This window comes from Gymnodraco acuticeps, unplaced genomic scaffold (genome assembly GCF_902827175.1).
Source record: "Gymnodraco acuticeps unplaced genomic scaffold, fGymAcu1.1, whole genome shotgun sequence".
NCBI lineage: Eukaryota > Metazoa > Chordata > Actinopteri > Perciformes > Bathydraconidae > Gymnodraco > Gymnodraco acuticeps.
The window spans coordinates 903,925-924,164 of NW_022990565.1; the positions used below are offsets into that span (position 1 = coordinate 903,925).

Genomic DNA, 20,240 nt, shown 5'->3' on the forward strand with positions numbered 1-20,240 from the left:
GGAAGACAGACATATGGAAAACGATGCCCTCATGACAGCAGGCCAATCCAAAAGTTTTTAATTAGGATCTACTAAACTAAATAGACTTGGTTCATTACTATGTTTCCTCCTTGATTGAACTGTGCTGTTGTGTGTGTGTGTGTGTGTGTGTGTGTGTAGTAGCCCTTCCCTCAGTGACGGTCCTCCAGCTGTTCGATGTGACTCACAGCAGCATGAAAGCAAGATGGGACAGTGTGGATGGAGTCTCTGGCTATGTGCTGCTGTACGCACCGCTCAGAGATGATGGAGACTTTACAGACAAGGAGGTAGTGAAACAAAGAAACACACAGAATAATACAAAAATAAAATATATTTTGAACAGAGAAACACAATTGATAATTTTAAACAGAAACGTGGCAGCTGAGCGTCTTTTTTAATCCTGTAACGTGTATATATGTGTCTTGGTTCCTAGGAAAAATTATCGGATGCAGTGACAGAGCTGGAGCTGGATGGGTTGAACCCCAGCACTGAATACACCGTTACTCTTTACGCCATGTTTGGGGACGAGGCCAGTGACCCTATTACAATCCAAAGAACTACATGTGAGTAGTGCACATGCACACATATACACTTTTTTACTCCTGTCCTCATGAGGGCTCTTATTCTGAACCTTTATCATTAAGCCTAAAAATTGATACATTTTCAACCATATCCTCACTCTGTCTACAACTCAAACTAGATCTAACAAGGCTAAAAGAAAATACAAACATACATTAAATAACATGCCCTCTCTCTCCCAGTACCCCTGAGTCCTCCTAGCAACCTGCAGTTTTCTGACATCACTCACAACTCCGCCCACATCCGCTGGGATGCCGTGCCCAGAGGGGTCAAAGGTTACCACATCCTGTGGGTCAAGACGGACGGAGGAGTCAAGAAGGAGGTGTGTGTGACAAGCGTGTCTCCATGATTCTTATGTGGTTAAGACGTCATACTTAGATATGATTATATGGCAGCATCTCCATCTGTGAGTGTGTGTCGAGATGAGAGTTGAGAAAAAAGTGAATATAGTATAAAGAATAAAAGTAGGATAGAACAAAGGGGAGATGAATTGTTAAAGATCGTTGTGATGAGTGTTAAAAGGTCAGACAATAGTTCATATTGAGCACTGGTGAGCTATTTTCCAAGCTGTAAATCAGCATGCTGTATCACTCTCTATTATCAAACAGGTATGTTCTCTTTTGGCTTGCTTCCTATCTCTGAGGGACTGTATGTGCACAAGTTGTAGCACTGCCCACAAATGTTGGTCTTTGTTGTCTACAATGTAATTAGTAGATTAGTCATTTGGTAATGCATATTTTATCATGCTGTATATTACAAAAAAACTCTGGTAAACGTTGAAGTAGTACTTTTGCATAGTTTTTTAGTCAATTAAATCATCTTATCAATTAGTCAATTAAAATGTTGTGTTCGTCAACTAAGACATTCTTTGCTCAAGGACAGCCTTAATAAGTTAGATAACCTCCTTACATTTTCACGTACGATGCTAATGCAATTTCCTTAGTGTTAGAACTAAAATAAATCTCGACCAACAACATGATTTAGTGGATTTGTGGCCTTTTTTAGGTAACTGTGATTAAACTTGTGTTTTTACACAACCCCATACTTTTCTTTGTGTGTTTCTGTGCTGTGCAGGTGGAGGTGGGTCCTGTAAACTCCTACGACCTCAGTGAGCTGACGTCTCTGAGTGAGTACTCAGTGGCCATCTCTGCCCTGTACACTGAGGGCCAATCAGAGCCGCTCACAGATGGATTCACTACCAGTAAGTCCCTTTTTCACTGTAAGGATACTTTTAGAGGACACCATGGAACTTATTGCCTATGCTGAATACAAATAACGGCTCATTTAGTTTAACCAATCGTTGCACCATTGGTTATTAACGATCAAGTACATTTGTTCATTTGTTTTGTTTTATAATGGCTTCTACTTTGTCTTCCACATTGGTGTTTCGACATTTCCCATCTATGCTGAGGACAATTTTGTCTCAATTTCCTGAAGTAGTTGTACTAATACCTTTAGAAGGCAAACCATTTCTCTCTAAAGTGGCAAACAGCATTGCATTTGATTACCCCTGCTGGTCCTGTTGCTGTTTTGGCAGTCTGCCCATCTCACTAACACCTCGGCATAATGGCCCAGTCGCATTAAAAGGTCATTTTGTTGTCCCTTTACTATTCCGTCACGCTGACGGATATCGATTTGTAGGAATATCCCTTTAAGCAACAAGCAGTTGGGCTCTAATGCTGAGTCGGCTGAAAGAAATGTATTTTTTGCAATATTTAACTTCTCACTCTAAGGGATGTGTTGATTTGTATTTATCTCTTGGCAAACTTTGCTCAGAGATCGAGGTTTAAGAGAGGGAGCTTCATTAACCAACACAAATGTGTTAGCACTTTCTAAGAAGAATGATGGACGAGCATGATACGAGTTTATGTCCTGGTATCCAGAACATTTTGGAAATATAACAAAGAACTATAGGGAATACACATTATTAGAAATCATATGCACATGACGATTAAGGTAAAAAGTAAACTCTCCCTCTTTGTGTCTCTCAGCCCCGGTTCCTGGTCCTTTGGATCTTCGCTCCAATGATGTGAGCACAGACAGCTTCCAGGTCAGCTGGGATCACTCAGCCAATGACATCTTCCTCTACAGACTCTCCTGGGCCCCGTTCATGGGTGGCGACACAAAGGAGGTCAGTACCAATAACATATGATATGTAAAGGTGTCTGTTTTAAAGACATTTTCCTTGAAGATTACTCACAAAAAGTGGCAGTTAAGATAATCTTCATTGGCATGTTAAAAACACCACAGGCATGACACTTTAAAGCTGAGTCCTTGGCACAACTATGAGCTCACCACAAAATATATGTTCACTTCCTCAACCCCAAAGATATTACATCAATATATGACTTAGCGTCAAAAGCTACATAACGGTTAAGGTACATAACAAATGAGTCATAAAAAACCAAGCAATATTTGATAACTATGTCGATCGTCTCCGTACAGGCACTGTTCTCTCTGAAATGTAATATTTGTTGTGTGTAATTTTACCTTGTGAAGAAATCAATAATAGAAAGTTTAAAAAAAAAAAAAAAGCTACATAACCTCCATGGGTTTTGATTTTTTTAATTTAGCCAGGGGTCCACTTGTTATCTTGCTTTCCAGAGGTAGAAGTGGCTACACTCCATTTACTCAGATAAAGGGGTGCCAATATCTATAGGCCTGCACATATAGTAAGCACTCACTGCACTGGTAGCTGGTAACACCCCTGGCATGAGTGTAAATAAAGGCTGAATACATCTCGAAATTAACAGCTAGGGTGTTTTATTACCATGATCTGGGGTTTGGAGCCAGCTGTGTGGCAGAGATAGAGCCCTTAGGTCTGTAAGAGTGTGTGCGTGTTTGTGTGTGCATGTTGTGTGAGTGTGTCTGGGTATTTGTGTGTTTTGCTAAGAGTCATCAGAGCTGAAAATAAACTCAGGGGAATTGAAGAGGTGGGCTGGTAATTCTGAGAGAAAGGGATACATGCAACTTTTCTCTGTCTCTCACCCACACACACACACACACACACACACACACACACACACACACACACACACACACACACACACACACACACACACACACACACACACACACACACACACACACACACACACACACACACACACATACACATACACATACACATACACACACACATATACACTTTTACATCCTCCACCGACCACTCTGTATTGTTTTATCTGAAAAGGCATTAAACATAATAGTCGAACAAACAGACAGACGAACAACAGAGTGAAAAATGACCCAGATTGAAACTTTATGATAATCCTTCCATGCGAGGAAATTGAGTAAATCGTACCATTGTTTATTATCTTGTTTTGTTTGGATTCATTAGTTTTACTAGCATCCTGACACAGTTTTCAAATCAGATGTTTGTGTTCTTTGTTAATCAATAAAACGTCTGTTTGATTCCACTCTTTAATCAGGCGAAAACACACAGGGGGCAATGCTGGAGCACTAAAGATGCACTTGCTCCTGGGAAAGCACAAATGGCCGGTCCCACGGCTGAGATGTGCATGCAACTGTGCCTCAAAGGCCTCTGTATAGAGACTAATTCAGGCTGCGCTTAACATGGTTATTGAGTCATCGACAGTAAATTCCTTTTTCAATGTTGCTCTCCATGGAAACACTCTGCACTTGTGATGACCTCTTTGTGTTTATCTTGGGGCCTGACTCAGTTTTGCTTTGGACAAATAGTGGTTTGGACTTCCGCAGCAGCAGTTGATCCAACTGGCCACGCTGTTATATTCAGGGGAAACTACACATATCTGCTGACTCCTATAGGGAGGATAGCTTTGCCAGTCCTGCAATGGCCTTATTCTAAGGTTGGTTTTGTTTAACATAACGAAAAGTATAATAAGAACATCCAACTTATAACTAAAATAATGTCTAGATTCAATCATTTATTGAATGCAGTATTGCAATATCCACATACACGTTTAAGAGAAATAATTTAAAAAACATTCCCTCTGTTTTGAGCACTGAGGTTTTTTTCTATATTTTATGTTTAACAGCATCTCCTAAAACTCAGGGAAGACCTTGGTTTTGAAAGTCTGGTGATATACTCAGAGTACAAAACCCCCCATGAGACTTTTAGTGAATGCCCAAACTTTTTTTCACATCTTAGGGATTACTTGGGAAAGTTCTTACTTATTTTCTTCGAGCAAATATAGGTGCACAAAACAAAAGATGGCCTAATGTAAATGTTTGCAACACATTGTGGAACACAACATGACGGAAAGTTATTCAAACGTTTTTTCAATGAAACTGTTTAAAGTTCAGTTGATGCAGCAAAGACTTGTACTGATATTATCAACCCCTATTCAAACTCTGAATGAAAGTGTGACAAGAAAATGAAGTGAAAGATTTGTTACATGATGTCTGAAACAAAATGAGCCGTTGAAAATACTAAACAGCATGAGCACATGTTGACAGTTCTCGAAATATTAGCCAACAACTTTCTTTTGACATACAGCAGATATGGTTGGAAGTAACATGTAATAAGAGAGTAAGACCTGTGTGTGTGTTTCTCTTCTAGGTGGTCTTGAGTGGAAGTGATAACAGATACATCCTGACTGGCCTGAGCCCCTCCACTGAGTATGAAGTTATGTTGACGGCTGTGTTCAAAGATGAATCTGAGAGTGACACCATCTCTGTCATAGAGACCACATGTAAGTCACATTAGACTGATTGATTGCTGCGCTGTTTCTAAATCAGATTGTTGTAGTATTTGCTGCATCTTATTAATAAAAAACTAAATCAGAATCTTGAAACTTTCAAGACAAAAACCAGAGAAGTGAGTGCAATTTCAAAAATTAAAATCCCCTTGGTTATGTTGTAAATTAGCCTGTAACCTAAATAACCCTCTTCACCTAAGTGCCACTGAGATCAGTCCAATCACATTTTCATTTCATTTCAGGATCATTTCAGCGTGGCTCTGCATGAGCCCTTTTGCATTGATTTGTTTGTCAAAGCTTATCTCAGTGGAAAAATAATCTATTTTCCGCATTAATAATTTGTGTTTTTCTGTCTAATTACTGTAGTTATTGAAACAGAGAGATGTTGAAGAGAGGTTCTATTGAATTATCTGATTAATGTTCTCTTTTCTCCTCTCAGTGGTCAGGACGACAACAATGTCTACTACAACAGCAGGTAAGAAGCGCTTTTGTGTAACATTACAAAATGTCAGGAGAGAAAGTGTCACAATCAATGATTAAACAGTCAATGAAAAAGTGAAGACACGATTTGTCATGTCAAGTCAGATTCAAACTGTGCTTGGTGGAACATTTCTGGGCAACTCTTTTGCTTCCATGTGTCCAGTGGGCAGCAGACAAAGTTGTACTTGCTTCAAAAAATGACCCGAGCAGAGAGGCTGGACACATTTCAATCACAATTCAAGCCAAGACATCTGTGTAGAAAGTGTAGTGCCATTGACGTATGAAAGGCTCTTTCCAGGGCGTGCTGATGTTGCCAGAGTTCAGGCACAGTTCTAGCAAGTTCCCGTAGCAAAGTTTGGGTTTGGATGCTCATTTAGTTTCAGGAAGCAAAACCAGAATTACTGAGAGCTTAGAAAAGCTCTACCCTGTCTGTTCTGGGTAAGGTTGATGCATGCAGTACTGAAAGATTGATCACATTTGCAAGCAGGATTTAGTGTGTTTACCAAGTTGGCGTCACCCAGAGACTATACTATACTGTAGTTCAAACGTCATCATCTCAAGGGTGACCTGCAGGCCATCTGGATTGTGTTTCGTATGAAGAACAGGCCACAACCAGTAAAGCTTTCTTTCACTCAAAGCTTTAAAACACAACATTTCTTCTTTATTTAATTCCCTGCCCACCATCCTATGAACTTTAAAAAGACCAAATCACAAGTTAAAGCCGCCAGCGATTCACCTCCGTTTTATACAAATCAATGCTTTTAATTCAAGGCTGCAATCTGTATGGAGCTCTTACACTGATTTGCATCCACCCAGGACTGCTAAGTCCTTAAAAGAATGTGGATTCATCTTCTTATTGTAGACACATGCATTTCCAAACATTTGGACTACCTATGTTGTAAATGTATTATCTTTTCAATTATACACACGGCATCTATTGCACGTCTGTCCGTCCTGGGAGAGGGATCCCTCCTCTGTTGCTCTCCCTGAGGTTTCTCCCATTTTTCCCTTTAAACTGTGGGTTTTCTCCGGAAGTTTTTCCTTGTACGATGTGAGGGTCTAAGGACAGAGGGTGTCATATTGTCATACTGATATTCTGTACAAACTAAAGTCCACTGAGACAAATGTAATATTTGTGATATTGGGCTATATAAATAAACATTGATTGATTGAAAATGTCTTTAAAACCATTTCAAACTCTGAGTTGTGTTCCTGAGAAAAAAAAAAAGCTCCATCTGGCAAGACTTAACCGCGACTTGAATTATCCAGCTCATCACAGCAGTCTGAGCATATTGGCACGTTGACATTGCCCGCTATGATTTTCTTTAAGCATTTTGGCATTCTGACTGAAACTCTTCTAATCCACAATTTATTGAAGCACATTAAGAGTTGAGAAAATGTAACTTTAGCCAACTTCTAACTCCCTGTTGTCTATGATGTGGTGTGACAGTGGCACGCCATGCTGCGAGGAACCTGCAGCTGAGTGACGAGACCACCCAGAGCTTAGAGGCATCATGGGAGCTGGAAGACCCCCTTGTGAAAAGCTACAGAGTCTCCTATGCTGACCTCAGGGGCGACCACGAAGAAGAGTTTGTGAGTTGATCAAGCTGCGGCTGTAAAACTCAATCTTTCACAAAGAATAAAGTTCATGTAGAGGTGTCAGTGGCATTTGCTGTATGGGATCTATGGTTTTGGGCAGAGTGATTTAATGAAGAGCTATATGTATATCCCTGTGTATAGTTTCTAAAGTCTCCCTCCTTATGCACATTCACATAAACAAACTAGTTCCCTGCTGAGTTGTGAACACTGAGTAAACTAAACAGACGACACTGGAGGTATATTTTGAGGAAGATCCTTAATGTTTCACACCTCCACCCAACTGGATGGTGATTTCAGCGGTCAGTGAGGGGTCATCTGCTCCAATCAGAAAACTGATTACACTTTTAGTCCCGGTCTGCTCAGCCTCATCTTCCTGATTCCTCTCTCTGTGGTAAGAGCCCTTGAGCTCAGTGCCATTTTCTGACCCTGATCACACACACACACACACACACACACACACACACACACACACACACACACACACACACACACACACACACACACACACACACACACACACACACACACACACACACACACACACACACACACACACACACACACACACACACACACACACACACACACACACACACACACACACACACTCACTCTGATTTCCCTCCCTCTGTTCTTCTCTCTTGTCACCTCCCCTTACTTTCCCCCCCTCTACTCTCTTCCCCGGCCCCCTGTTTTAATTTCCCAATGTGGCGTCAGAGCGGTAGAAGATGGAGAGGCCAGGCCAAGCCACAAGACATTCCATTATCTTTTCAGCAGCCATTTACCGCACTGGGAGCAGAAGAAAGAGCAAAAGAAAGTATAGCCGAACAGAATGGGAGAAAGTCTTAGACTTGTCTCATGGTTGATAGATAACAGTTTGTTTCAGGTCGCGCCCTTTTCCCAAAGTTTGTATTTTTTTTCCCATAGTGGATGTGTGTTTGAATACGCAGGTTGTGTGTATTTATGAAATTGCAAAAGTTTGTATGTGTGCAGGTGTTTCAGCACCGCAGTCAGTGGACAGCTCCTCTCATCTCATTGGCTATGAAAAATGAAACTGGCCTTCTCTTGACGTACATGTATCTGTCTATCCTGCTCTTTGGCTCCCTCTCTGACACACACACACACACACACACACACACACACACACACACACACACACACACACACACACACACACACACACACACACACACACACACACACACACACACACACACACACACACACACACACACACACAGTAGTTAAAAAGACAGATGTGCGACATAAGCCCTTCTGGTGTGCATATCAATGCATGTTTCCGTTTCCAACGGAGAAACTTAATTAAATATGAAGCCAGAGAAAGTTACTTTAATTTTTGGTCATATCTTCATCTTCGTCACAAAACGTATGTTCAATGAATGCATTGTATAGCTCGAGTTTAAAGCCAACATGGACAATGCCTTCTACAAAGTGCTCAGAATAAAAGACGTTTACGTTGTGTAAAACGATTTGTATACAATGGGAATGCCAGTTTTATCAAGTTCATTTTGTCAAGTGTCAGTCTACTAAATATTATTTTTGCAGGGCACTTTGTTTGACATGAGATATACCTTATTTATACAAAGGATTCTTTTAAGAAACTTAAACAAAGATTCAGAGAAAGAACAAAGTTCAACACTTATAAATTAAAACAAAGCTGTAATGGGTTTTCCTGCTCTTTCTTCGACACTGTTGGCCTTAATTGACTTTATCGACTAAACTGAACTGAGCAGAATTCTTGAACAGTTGTGGTTGAAACCCCTGAAGCTATGCAAGCACTTTCTGTTTCACCTAATTAGGTCTGGCCTTAATCTTTGTCTCCATATGTCCCTTTAAAGCAGCAGAGAAGAGCGACAGATTCTGTTTGCAGTCTGCTATATCAGGCATGTAGAGTGTGTTGAGTGTGTGTTCACAAGCACACAAGCTCTTACACAGCAAGCGTGTGTTTTAGATGTGTCTGCCCATGTGTGTGAGGCAGTTTGCAGGTCTGTCCTTAAAGAGCAGAAAAAAAGGTTAATCATTGGGTTTTTTTCATACGCCTGCACGACACCTTCCAATGTGCCTTTAATTTGTATTTGTGTGTGTGTGTGTGTGTGTGTGTGTGTGTGTGTGTGTGTGTGTGTGTGTGTGGTGTGTGTGTGTGTGTGTGTGTGTGTGTGTGTGTGTGTGTGTGTGTGTGTGTGTGTGTGTGTGTGTGTGTGTGTGTGTGTGTGTGTGTGTGTGTGTGTGTGTGTGTGTGTGTGTGTGTGTGTGTGTGTGTGTGTGTGTCTGTGTGTCTGTGTGTCTGTGTTTAGGTTGTAGTTCCTGGTGGTCAGAGGAGAGCAGTGCTTCAGCCTCTTCTAGCAGATACCCAGTACAAAGTGACGATCACACCTGTGTACACCGATGGACAATATGGCATCAGTGTATCTGCCACGGGGGCCACATGTAAGCATAACACACACACACACGCACACGCACACGCACACACACACACACAGTTATTATCCCAGGGGTCAACTCTCGGTTCCTCACATTTTCCTCATAACAATATGCGAGTCCCAGTTTAAGTGAACACATCTGGCAATACCAAAAGCTAATGAAAATAAATTTTATTGCAGCGAGCAGAATGTTCATTTGCACTGTTGCATTCATTTCATGTTCATTTACGTTCCTGAGGGAGAAAATGAATTAAAGCTATGACAAATACTGGTCTGTTCCTAATTGTCTCAATAAAGGCCATTCATAATTACAGCAGCTCCCTTCATTAACGAGACAATTGAATTATTTTGCTCAACGCTAATTCATTTCTCCAACTCTTGATAACCTCTTATTAGCAGTAGTGATTGTCTCCTCGCTGTACAGAACATTGAAATTTCAGACAGAATATGTCATCTTATAAGATGAGGGTACTATAATAGCTCGCAATATTGCTAGACCAATCCGTCCGAGCTTGGAATGCTGCCTAGTCGTAAATCAGAGCGCAGCCACACTTGGATATACAGTCAAACATGATCATTTGGTGATCATTTTTCTAATGGAGATCAATCTTCTCTCTTTAATTAAGGTCTACAATATTTTCCAACTTGATAACTCAAATTCAACCAATCCACAAAAAACTGTTAAATAAAGTTGTGCTGCTATGTCAACATAAATTATATTTCATTAGTGTGTTGAAAGATATAATTATATGAACTAATTATATACCGAGTGCTATGCCTAGTTTTTTATTGAGACCAATAACAAAGAACATGATTAGCCCTATGAAGAATCTGTTTCCTCTGTCAGCACTGTTGCCGTTGTTTGTGCTGTTCATGCTGTTAGCATCTTTAGCTGCTAGCCTATAGCTCAGCTGCCTTTGTGGAAGCAATCCTTTAATCATAGATGTATAAAGCTTTTAGAAATGTGAATGTGTGTTCAGTCTGTTTCCTGCAAAAGAGGGCTTGTTATTTAAACAAAAAAAAAGGATTGCTTAAGTTTTTATAACAAAATTCAGGCAGTGTTTCTGCACAAGTATCAGCAGTTTCTATGATATCAAGCCCCATTTCATACACTATGAATACCTGAAGGAAATGCATGTGACACGTCTGTTAGAGACAATGTATTTTGCAGATGTAACCATAGCTTATTTTGGTTTAAAACACATTTACACAGGACATCTTTGAGTCAAGTTTTTGAGATGGACCTCTGTGTTCTGATTTTGTTTGTGTTTTGGCAGTGCCCCTCCTGTCTCCTGGAAACCTGCGTGTGTCAGAGGAGTGGTACAACCGCTTCAGAGTCACCTGGGATCCCCCTCAGTCTCCTACAACAGGGTACAGGATCGTCTACCAGCCTATATATGGTATATAGATACACACACACACACACACACACACACACACACACACACACACACACACACACACACACACACACACACACACACACACACACACACACACTGAACACTGTTAGACAGCTGTGAGTTCTTTATTCTTTTAAGGTAGTATATACTTCGCTCAGAGAGACAGGCTGGTCCATACATACTAATATGCTTGTTATGGGAGCCCCCCCCCCCCCAGCAACAGACCTGTACACATGCGAGATGAAAAACAAACTGCTCTCAGTGTTGGTACTCCCAATAGTGACTTCTTAGTTTCTCTTTTTAATAAGCCGCTTGAGGCATCAAGGAAACGTCAGTGATCCAGAGCTGAAATCAAATGTTTTCCTTCTTGTTTTATTTATTTTCTCGAAGCATCATCAAAAGCCCATTTTCACGGTTCTGCTGCGTCTGTAGTGCTATTTGTTTCATCCTAACAAGGCAAGGCTCCAGTATTTTAAGTTTCCATGTCTGGTTTTTGACAATGACTCTAATTTAATTAAGTCGACTTGCTGCATTCATCTGATTTTAGGTATGCATTTGAAGGTAAATGAATTTCACAAGGCTTCTGTTTTCATTGTGAGAATCAATGGAATAAAAAGTGCCTGTGTGCAAATGCCAACAGTTCCAGTGTCTGGTGGGTTGGTAAGATAATTGCTGCTTTTCTTTTCTTGTATTGGTTTTATTCAATTTGTATCTTCAGCCCTTTATAATAGGTATTGATGCAGGATTATGCCTCTTTCCATGTGTTAGGTTCTTCAAGATATCTGTGTCTAGTAAAGCCAACTCCTGCTTACAGCTTTGATGGTTCATTCCTTACATTATTTTTGAGAATATGTGCAGGTGTATGTATGCAAAGATTGTGATGCAGCTAATAGTAATGCTTTTTACAGATTGGCCCCTCAAAGTTCTATGTAATATCTTTAACAATAGGTTATTGATTTCAGACTGAGGTAGACGGAAGCGGCATGTCAAAAGTCAGTTTTGGCAGCTTAAGCAACAACACGCTGGCACATTATATCAGCTCTGTCTAGCTAGCTTATTAAGTCAGCACTAATATTAGCGCCATTGGGTTTGCTAAAAATGCCATCTCCAACTTTTGGATTGCTAAAGTCTAAGAATCATGTTCAAAGATCCAGGCTAATGCAGAATGTCCCCTTTTTCACTAGCTAATGATCAATGTAGAGAAAACTGAATGAACATTGTGCTTGTGTTGCAGTGTAGAGCCTTTCGTTATCAGTTTTAGAAGTATATTTGATAACATGTCTATATGTGACTTAAGTGATTCTAACACAACCCTTTTGGCTGTGTATATTTTCACCTTTATCTTAAGCAACATGAAGGAAAGCTTGTGGACACTTACCATGTGTATGCATGTAATGGTATCTCGGGGACATGTTGGCAAAGATGTTAAGAACCTTACAACATTTCAATTATTTATTATTAAATGTTTTTGGAATAATACAAATCACAGAAAACTACATTTGGTTTGCATTTGACATTACTTGCCTGCTTTATTATGTCAGCCTGTGCTCATGTGTGTGTTTCTCAGTTCCAGGACCAGTTTTGGAGACAGTTGTGGGTGAAGATGTGAACTCCAAGATGCTTCTGAATCTACTTAGTGGGACGGAGTACAGCGTTCAAGTGACGGCTTCCTACCCTACGGGACAAAGTGAACCTCTGCTAGTGAACTCCAAGACATGTAAGCAGCATCTCCTCTATCATACATCTGAAAAGACCAGTCCATATTTAAGAAATAGTGGTTATGAATTTTGATTTGGAAATAAACATTTTCCTTCATGGAAATTGAACCCTCTTCCTCGATTGGCACTGTTGACATTGTATAGGCAGGTCTGTAAATAGAAGATTGGAATCTCACTGTTTACTGACTAATAATAAAATAAAGGTTAATGAAAGATATTCAAAATGTTATTTCAGCTTTCACTGATAATAACTTGGTTTGCTTTTGGAGAATCATGCCAAATTCCCAAATAAGCCCTAGTTGGGACCATTACCAAGTTTTCAGTCTAAATGCGTCACAAAGGAAAGCGTGACTGTTAGAATGGAGAGGCAGCAGCAGCAGCAGAAAAGCAAACTAGTTTCACGAAAGAGGGAAATGTACAACATGCATATTAACTACCTGCTGATACCACCCGCTCTAATTTCCATTGAGACTTTGTCAAACAGACTGATAGAAAGAAGGATATGAATATTTCTCATTCAGCCAGTGAGAACAATCCTTTTTGCATATAGTTTTGGTATCAGTAGGTGCAGTAAGACCTAACACAGGCTTTAACGTCCCTCACATTTCAAACAAAGAGACTCTGAGAGAGGGAGGAAGTGAGAGAGAGATTGACTGTTGATATAGAGCCAAACAGAGAAGTGTATGTACAGCAGGGATATGTATGCATACATGTACACCCGTATTTCTCTGAACCTATTCTGTCACTATCTATCACCAAACATTTATGTTGTCTTTTGGGCTTACTGTCTCTGGGTGTGTCGGTTTAAAAAAAAAAAACCTGCTGTATCATGCCTTGCTTTAAAAATCTACTGTTGTCTTTTAGGCGTACTGTCTGATTGGCCGCAAGGGACAGTCTGGAATTGGATTAAAAGAAACATACTCTCATTTTAATAGCTCATGCATTTTTCATGCACGTTTATGCAAACAGGGATTGTGTTTTATTTCACAGTTTGTGGGTTGTTAGGCCCTCCAAATGTATCTGCATAAAACTGAACTAAAATGTCCCCTTTAACTTGATGATAAATGTTGAGGAATAAAATGTAAAGGCTAAATGTAGAGGTTGTAGTCAATTTACACATTGTCAGCAGAGAGAGGGAGATTTCCTTTGAAACACGGGTTGTACTGCAGTGATGATGTGCAATCCTTAATCTGTCCCTTAATCATCCAACTGCAGGATGAGTGACAGGTCCCTCACGCCTTTCTGTCTCTATTGAGTTCTCATCATGAAATATGCTTTCATAGGAAGATCAGGATGAAGTATGAGCCAGCCATTGACATGTAGATTCATCAGATTTATACACTCAAACTACTCACTTTTTCCCTGGTGTTGCATTTTAAATTCCTGCCTCTACCTCCAACAATATTAATAAGGCTCTTTATAAGATAATGTCCATGCATACAGTACAACATTATCTGAGTTTATAATTTCTTTATATACATTTGATCATTTTCAGATATTGTCCTATGACTCTACAATGAATACACATCAGACTGACACATTTCTGATGTATAGCACGTTTCTTTGAATTCAGTGTTCAAAGTTGTAATTTACACTGGAGGAGCTCTGATTTATTTAGGGAAATGATTCCAGTTATTTGTCATTCTAATAAATGAGATACAATAATATATTTCCCTGGATACACTGCATTCCTTGCAGCCTTGTGATGGCAGACTGTGACGTGTAAACACAATAAATTACACATAGTAGCATGCAGCGTAAAATGGTACTTATTGGTACCTCGAGGGCCATTGAATGAAATTAAACTGTTTCCCCTGAATTATGTTTTGTTCAGTTTGTATTGAGGTGCAATGCACTCCAACTGTACAGTACATATTTGTTTTCCTCGATTTTCTTGAAACAAACCTTTTTTACTTTTTTAGAATTTGCACAAAAATGAAAAAACTAAAAAGGATTACATTATCAGAAACAGGCAGAAGTGGAGAACATAAATGATGTGGAAACTGACTGATGGTGAGGAGGTGCTGAAGGGAGATTCAAGGGTATCCTAAAGCAAATAAAACTGTTAATTAAAACAAAAACATGCAAAGCTTAATGTTGGTCAAGAACCGGCCATTTTCCTGTGCAAACCGTATGTGGTGCTTATTTAATGTATTGACTACATGTTTAAATGTTCCATATTCATGTCTTGACATCTATTTATGTGCCTGCTTGTTTTTACTGACTGTATGTTGGAGTGAGTTTTTTAAAATATTTTTGCATATCATTAAATGAAATGATGGGTTGCCATACTGAATGCATTATTCACTTTTATTTAAAATAAGCCATCTGCCATATGGTCCCAGTATAAAATATCCATACACTGGTGCTGGAACCAAGATTACTTTATACCATCAGCAAATTCTGTTAACGAGGGAGGGGGCGGGAGACGGGCTCCTGGGAGATTTGCTTTCCTGTGGTACTCTGAAATCTCACTACTAAAGAAGCTTCAGCTATTTAAATTGCTTGGTGGTGTTTTTGCATTTTGCTGCATCATGCCTCATTGTTTCTCCACGAGAGTTAAACAGCGAGCCTGACAATGACTCATTTTGTCACTTTGTGTGAAGTGCTCTAACACAGCTGAATGTTGTCACAGGAACTGTCAGTATGGAGACATTTCATCCATTTCCACTTTTATTTGGTGCAATGTTCATCTTTCATTTGATGCACAAAGAGATGTGCCACTTGTCTATTTAATGCAGCTCTTATCCTAACTTTTTCAAGTTTGAACATTATAGATTTTGACCTCACACTATTGTCAGCCAGTCAGTCAAAGTTACTGCACATAGCTTTTACACCCAGTAGAGCTAAACTGACCACATTCTAGTCAAAGTGGTTTACCTGATGATATATCTCTGCAAAGTTAGACAAACGTATACCCTTTTGCAACCAAAATGAGCAATTATACATTTTTATTATTATTTTAAATAAAGTAAAAACACGCTCAAATGGGCCTTAGACTTTCCCAACCTAATTAGACAATTTATTTTCTTCTTGTCATTTGTCCCGGTAATGAATGCACATTTTGACCTTTCCCACTGAAGACATGGTTGTAGGTGTCAGTGAGTTTTTTGTCTACTGGGAAAGTGGCTTAAAGAAAGCTTTAGCTGAACCACTAATACGATGTGGAGAATAAAGTCCACATGATCCATGGCTAGAGCAAAGACAGTCAGTGCTACTTTTATGTGAGCGAGTGTCTCTTGAGTCTTGGGTCGTATAGCGGTTAAATGAGCTGGTTGGGGGCGGTCTAACCAGACATGTCACAAAAGCGACAAAAAACCAAAACGTTTATGATCATAAAATGTGCCACGTTGGTTAGAGATGAATGTTTTAGTAATGTTTAACATCAGTTCAGTCCATGTGTATTACTGTTATTAATTTGAAAGGATAGTAAAAACAATTGACAAGTGTTACAAACTTAAACTTTGTTCTGCTTCATGTTTGTATGAAAATTGATTTATATAAATAGATTTTTCTGTAATCTTTCTATCTGCCTGCCTCTCTATCTGCAGTGTTCCTGGGTGTCTCTGGCTTGTCGACCTACCAGATACGTCCCATCAGCCTGTGTGTCCAGTGGCAGCCTCTTCTACAGGCCACGTTATACAGAGTCTCCATTCAGTCTACACTCAGTAAGTTCATCTACTGTTGTATGGTCGTCTATGATGCCTGTGTGTGGGCCAGAATTCAACTCTGTTCCTAAAGGTGGTGAAAACTGAGTTTATTTCTTGATTTAGTGCTTTCATTAGATTGGCTTTTTTGTGAGAGCAGTTCTGTCCAAACGGTAACTTTATTGACATAAGGTTAGGAATTTAAATTAAGTGTAACTTTGTCATCTTGTTGAAATGAAAATCACACTTTTTAACTCCAGTTTGAAAAACTAAGTTGAATTGTTCAGAAACAAGCAGTAATGTTAGAACAGATGCACGCAGTCCACAGATGTTCTCAGCAACGTTTCAGTGTGCACCTTCACTCATCCCAGCACGTTCCCGCGTTCCACGTCGTGAGCACAAGGCTTTCGCCAGATAAGTGACTGGAATACAAGTAAGTCAGTAAATCAGTTTTACATGAGTTGTGATATTTGGTGAGGTGGGCTGGATATGTTTCATTATAGATTTACAGTGTGTCCTTGTGAAAATGTCACCACTGTTTATTATTAACAACACAAAGACCAGTCAGCTCAGGACTCTTTGGTTTTGGTTGTGATGGTAACATGTGTGTTGGTTACATATCTGGAGTCATAATGATATGAGCCTCTGAGGAAATAAGTGTTGCATATTTCTCTCACTTTGACATGGCAGTGTTGTACAGAGTCAAGGACATACATAAATATCTTCATTTGTAGAAAGGAAGGGAGGTTTGATCTCTCCCTAATAACCAACATGAGAGGAAACCGCTTGGAGAATTTCGCTTGTCATCCCGTCATAAATAAAACAGAAGAGTAAGAGTGTTCAGAGAGTATGACCTTTCGAGGTTGTTTAATCATCAGCCCGCTCAGTTCATAAATGAAAAAAAGGGAGACGGAAGAAGAGAAGAAGGAGGGGGAACAAAGAAAGACAGAAAGACCTTAGCTTTATCTACTTAAATCTATTTGAAACAAAACCCTGTCAACAGTAAGCTATTTTGGAGATGCATGATATTTGGATTGGTGGATGTACAATGCAAACAGAGACAGCAAATATCTCAGTTTCTCTATTGTGGCAATATTCTTGTTATTTGAGACCGTTTTTTTTTTTACAGTAGATATAATATAAACTCCTGCTGCACACCCAACTGCCCTCTGAGGATAAATACAAATTAAACTGTTCGCTGTGAGTGGATCTACTGTTTCTCTAAGGTTTCGTTTTCTTGGTGTATAAGCCTGTTGTGAGTTGGATGCTCATTGTTTTTATTATTTATCTGACCATGAAACAAAACCTTTTGTCTAGTCTATGTTTATTTTTTAAATGTCAGCATGTGTCAAAAGGTCGCATACTAAGCAGATCCAGATGCCTTGTTGTTGGATTTTCACCTACACAAATGCTTCAAGACATTTAAGGTGTAGTTGTTCTGCTTTGATTTCATATTAAAACACCACTATGTGATAGAAAATGATTTTCATAATGATAGTTCTGTGGCAAATTGGGCCTCCCTAGTTCATTTCAGTGAGACTACTGTGTGCACGCAGATCATGTCACACACAGCTCTGGAAAAAACCCAGATCATTTCACAGAGAGATGGCTCTGCTACTGTTGCATGATAACATGGCACACAACAGACTAATGTGTCTTAAGTCTAAAAGATGAACAAACTAGTAAACATATTTAACTGAGAACATTTCTATGTAAACCAGCTAAACGATTTTAACAGACAAGTTAAGCTTAGTTCCATAGGTGTCTTATGTTACAAATAAACCTTCATTCAGATCATTAGAGCATTTTGAAAAAGAAAGTGTTTACTTTACAACAATGTAAACACAATATCTATGAAATAGCTTTTTATTAGGTGCACCTTTTTGGCAATTGTATTCTGAGAGAAAAGCACATAGCAAATGAAATGATCGCTCAGTGTTTTTAATGGATTTTCTTCAGGGTTTCAGTAGATGATTAGTTGTTACTCTTCATTAAAACAAATGTGAGTGTCGGCTGGTAATAGGGTTTGAGACCAAAATAAAACTAATTCTACAGTAAGTGGTTTCTAAACACGTTCTTTTTACTATTTACTGTCAGAAAAAAAGGAGGAAGACTTCCCTCTTCCTTCTTCCTTCCCTCCCATAGTTCTCTATTTATCTGTGTCTCCCTGTCTTCTGCCTAAGCAGCAACTGGATATTCATGCTGGAGTTAAGAGATGTTGTTTAATCCACAGACAGCCAACCAGCTGCTCAGACACCTTCTCAGATGAAAAGTTAACGGTCTATGTAACAGCTGTTTCCCAAACTTTATTATTTATGGTAGTTTCCTGTTTGGATGATGAGCGAAACTATAGCTCTAATATAAGAAACACATTAGGAAATGACATCAGGCTAATGAAACTGAAAAATGGCACCTATTAGTACAGTTGTATGTGCACTCCGCAGTGTCCAGGTTCTTAATTTTTGATACCAATTCAAATTATTTTAAGAAGTATTTCCTGCGATGCCGTTCCTCTACGGTTTGCATAACAACCACTCAACCATTGTGAAACTGTTTGCAGTTTGCAATTCAAAGGAACTTGCAAAGAGAAGAGGAAAGAAACAAAAATTGAGATAATTTATGTCATATGATATCCTACTTTCGGTAATCCTAAAACAATGGTTTATTTTTAGTATCGATAATGTTATATTCGATTTTACACAGGCAAGCTTTTCAAATCAAATTTGAATTTCCAGATGACATGAGCATGCTTGCAGGACAGTGACATGTTGCTGCATACACCCTGACTGCTCCAATAAAGCTGCTCAGTATCAAATTGTAAACAAAATGATTACATATAGCAGCTCCAAGACTTGGATATGATGCAGAACGAGGCGGAAAAGACGGAAATGTGCTCTGTAAATACAGTTAATGTGAAACAGGAGCTTTTGAGGGAATTGAGCTTATTTAGATTGTATGGCTTTTGATCTTGAACTTCATCCAATGTAAGTCCGTTTTTGTTTTGTTGTGTCCTTGCAGATGGTCAGAGGCAGGAAGTGAGCCTGGGAGCTGGTTCTTCCCGACAGTGCTTCTACGACCTCACCCCCGGCAGCCAGTATCAGATCAGCGTTCACACCCAGATGCAGGAAATGGAGGGACCTGCTGTCTCCATCACTGACATGACGTGTATGTTGCAAAAGTTTTATACATTGTATTTACATCTATAATGTCCTCATCTCTGTATGTGTAGTAAGAACAAAGACAGACACACACCCACTCAACCCTTCATCCCAGTTTTTCACCACTTATTTTTTTGTCCACTGTCACCTCCTCACTCACTCCTTTCTCTGTTCTTTCTCCCCATACCTAATTTTCCCCGCTGTAGTCTTACCCCTATAAGTGACTGTGCTACTGTACTTGTATTTGGTATGTCTCTGTGATTCTCTCTCTCTGAACATAATGGCTGCTGCTGTAAACGTTTATTGTTCAGCTGAGTAGCCGAGGGGAACCTCACAGCTCACGGGACCTGGAGTGGTCGCTCATAACCTGTGTTATAGAGATTGATAGATTCACACTGTTAAAGTCTTTAGTGTGGAGGGACAGTAAAGAAAGTAAATGACATCAACAAAACAGCAAATATCACAATAGCAGCAAGCACATTATTTACTTATAATCACTTTTGTCAAGTCACTAG

At 39.5% G+C, this 20,240-nt stretch overlaps 1 protein-coding gene across 1 annotated transcript in view; it reads left to right on the forward strand.

The window, feature by feature from the left end:
• col14a1a (collagen, type XIV, alpha 1a) overlaps positions 1-20,240 on the forward strand; it is a 139,211-nt gene that overhangs the window by 42,070 nt on the left and 76,901 nt on the right. Inside the window, exons 11-24 of the mRNA XM_034227827.1 lie at positions 160-305; positions 452-581; positions 780-919; positions 1,672-1,798; positions 2,589-2,728; positions 5,141-5,273; positions 5,719-5,754; positions 7,210-7,352; positions 9,674-9,806; positions 11,077-11,199; positions 12,770-12,919; positions 16,472-16,588; positions 19,586-19,730; position 20,137. Of these exons, the coding sequence (XP_034083718.1) occupies positions 160-305; positions 452-581; positions 780-919; positions 1,672-1,798; positions 2,589-2,728; positions 5,141-5,273; positions 5,719-5,754; positions 7,210-7,352; positions 9,674-9,806; positions 11,077-11,199; positions 12,770-12,919; positions 16,472-16,588; positions 19,586-19,730; position 20,137 (1,664 nt within the window). The remainder of the gene's footprint in view (positions 1-159; positions 306-451; positions 582-779; positions 920-1,671; positions 1,799-2,588; positions 2,729-5,140; positions 5,274-5,718; positions 5,755-7,209; positions 7,353-9,673; positions 9,807-11,076; positions 11,200-12,769; positions 12,920-16,471; positions 16,589-19,585; positions 19,731-20,136; positions 20,138-20,240) is intronic.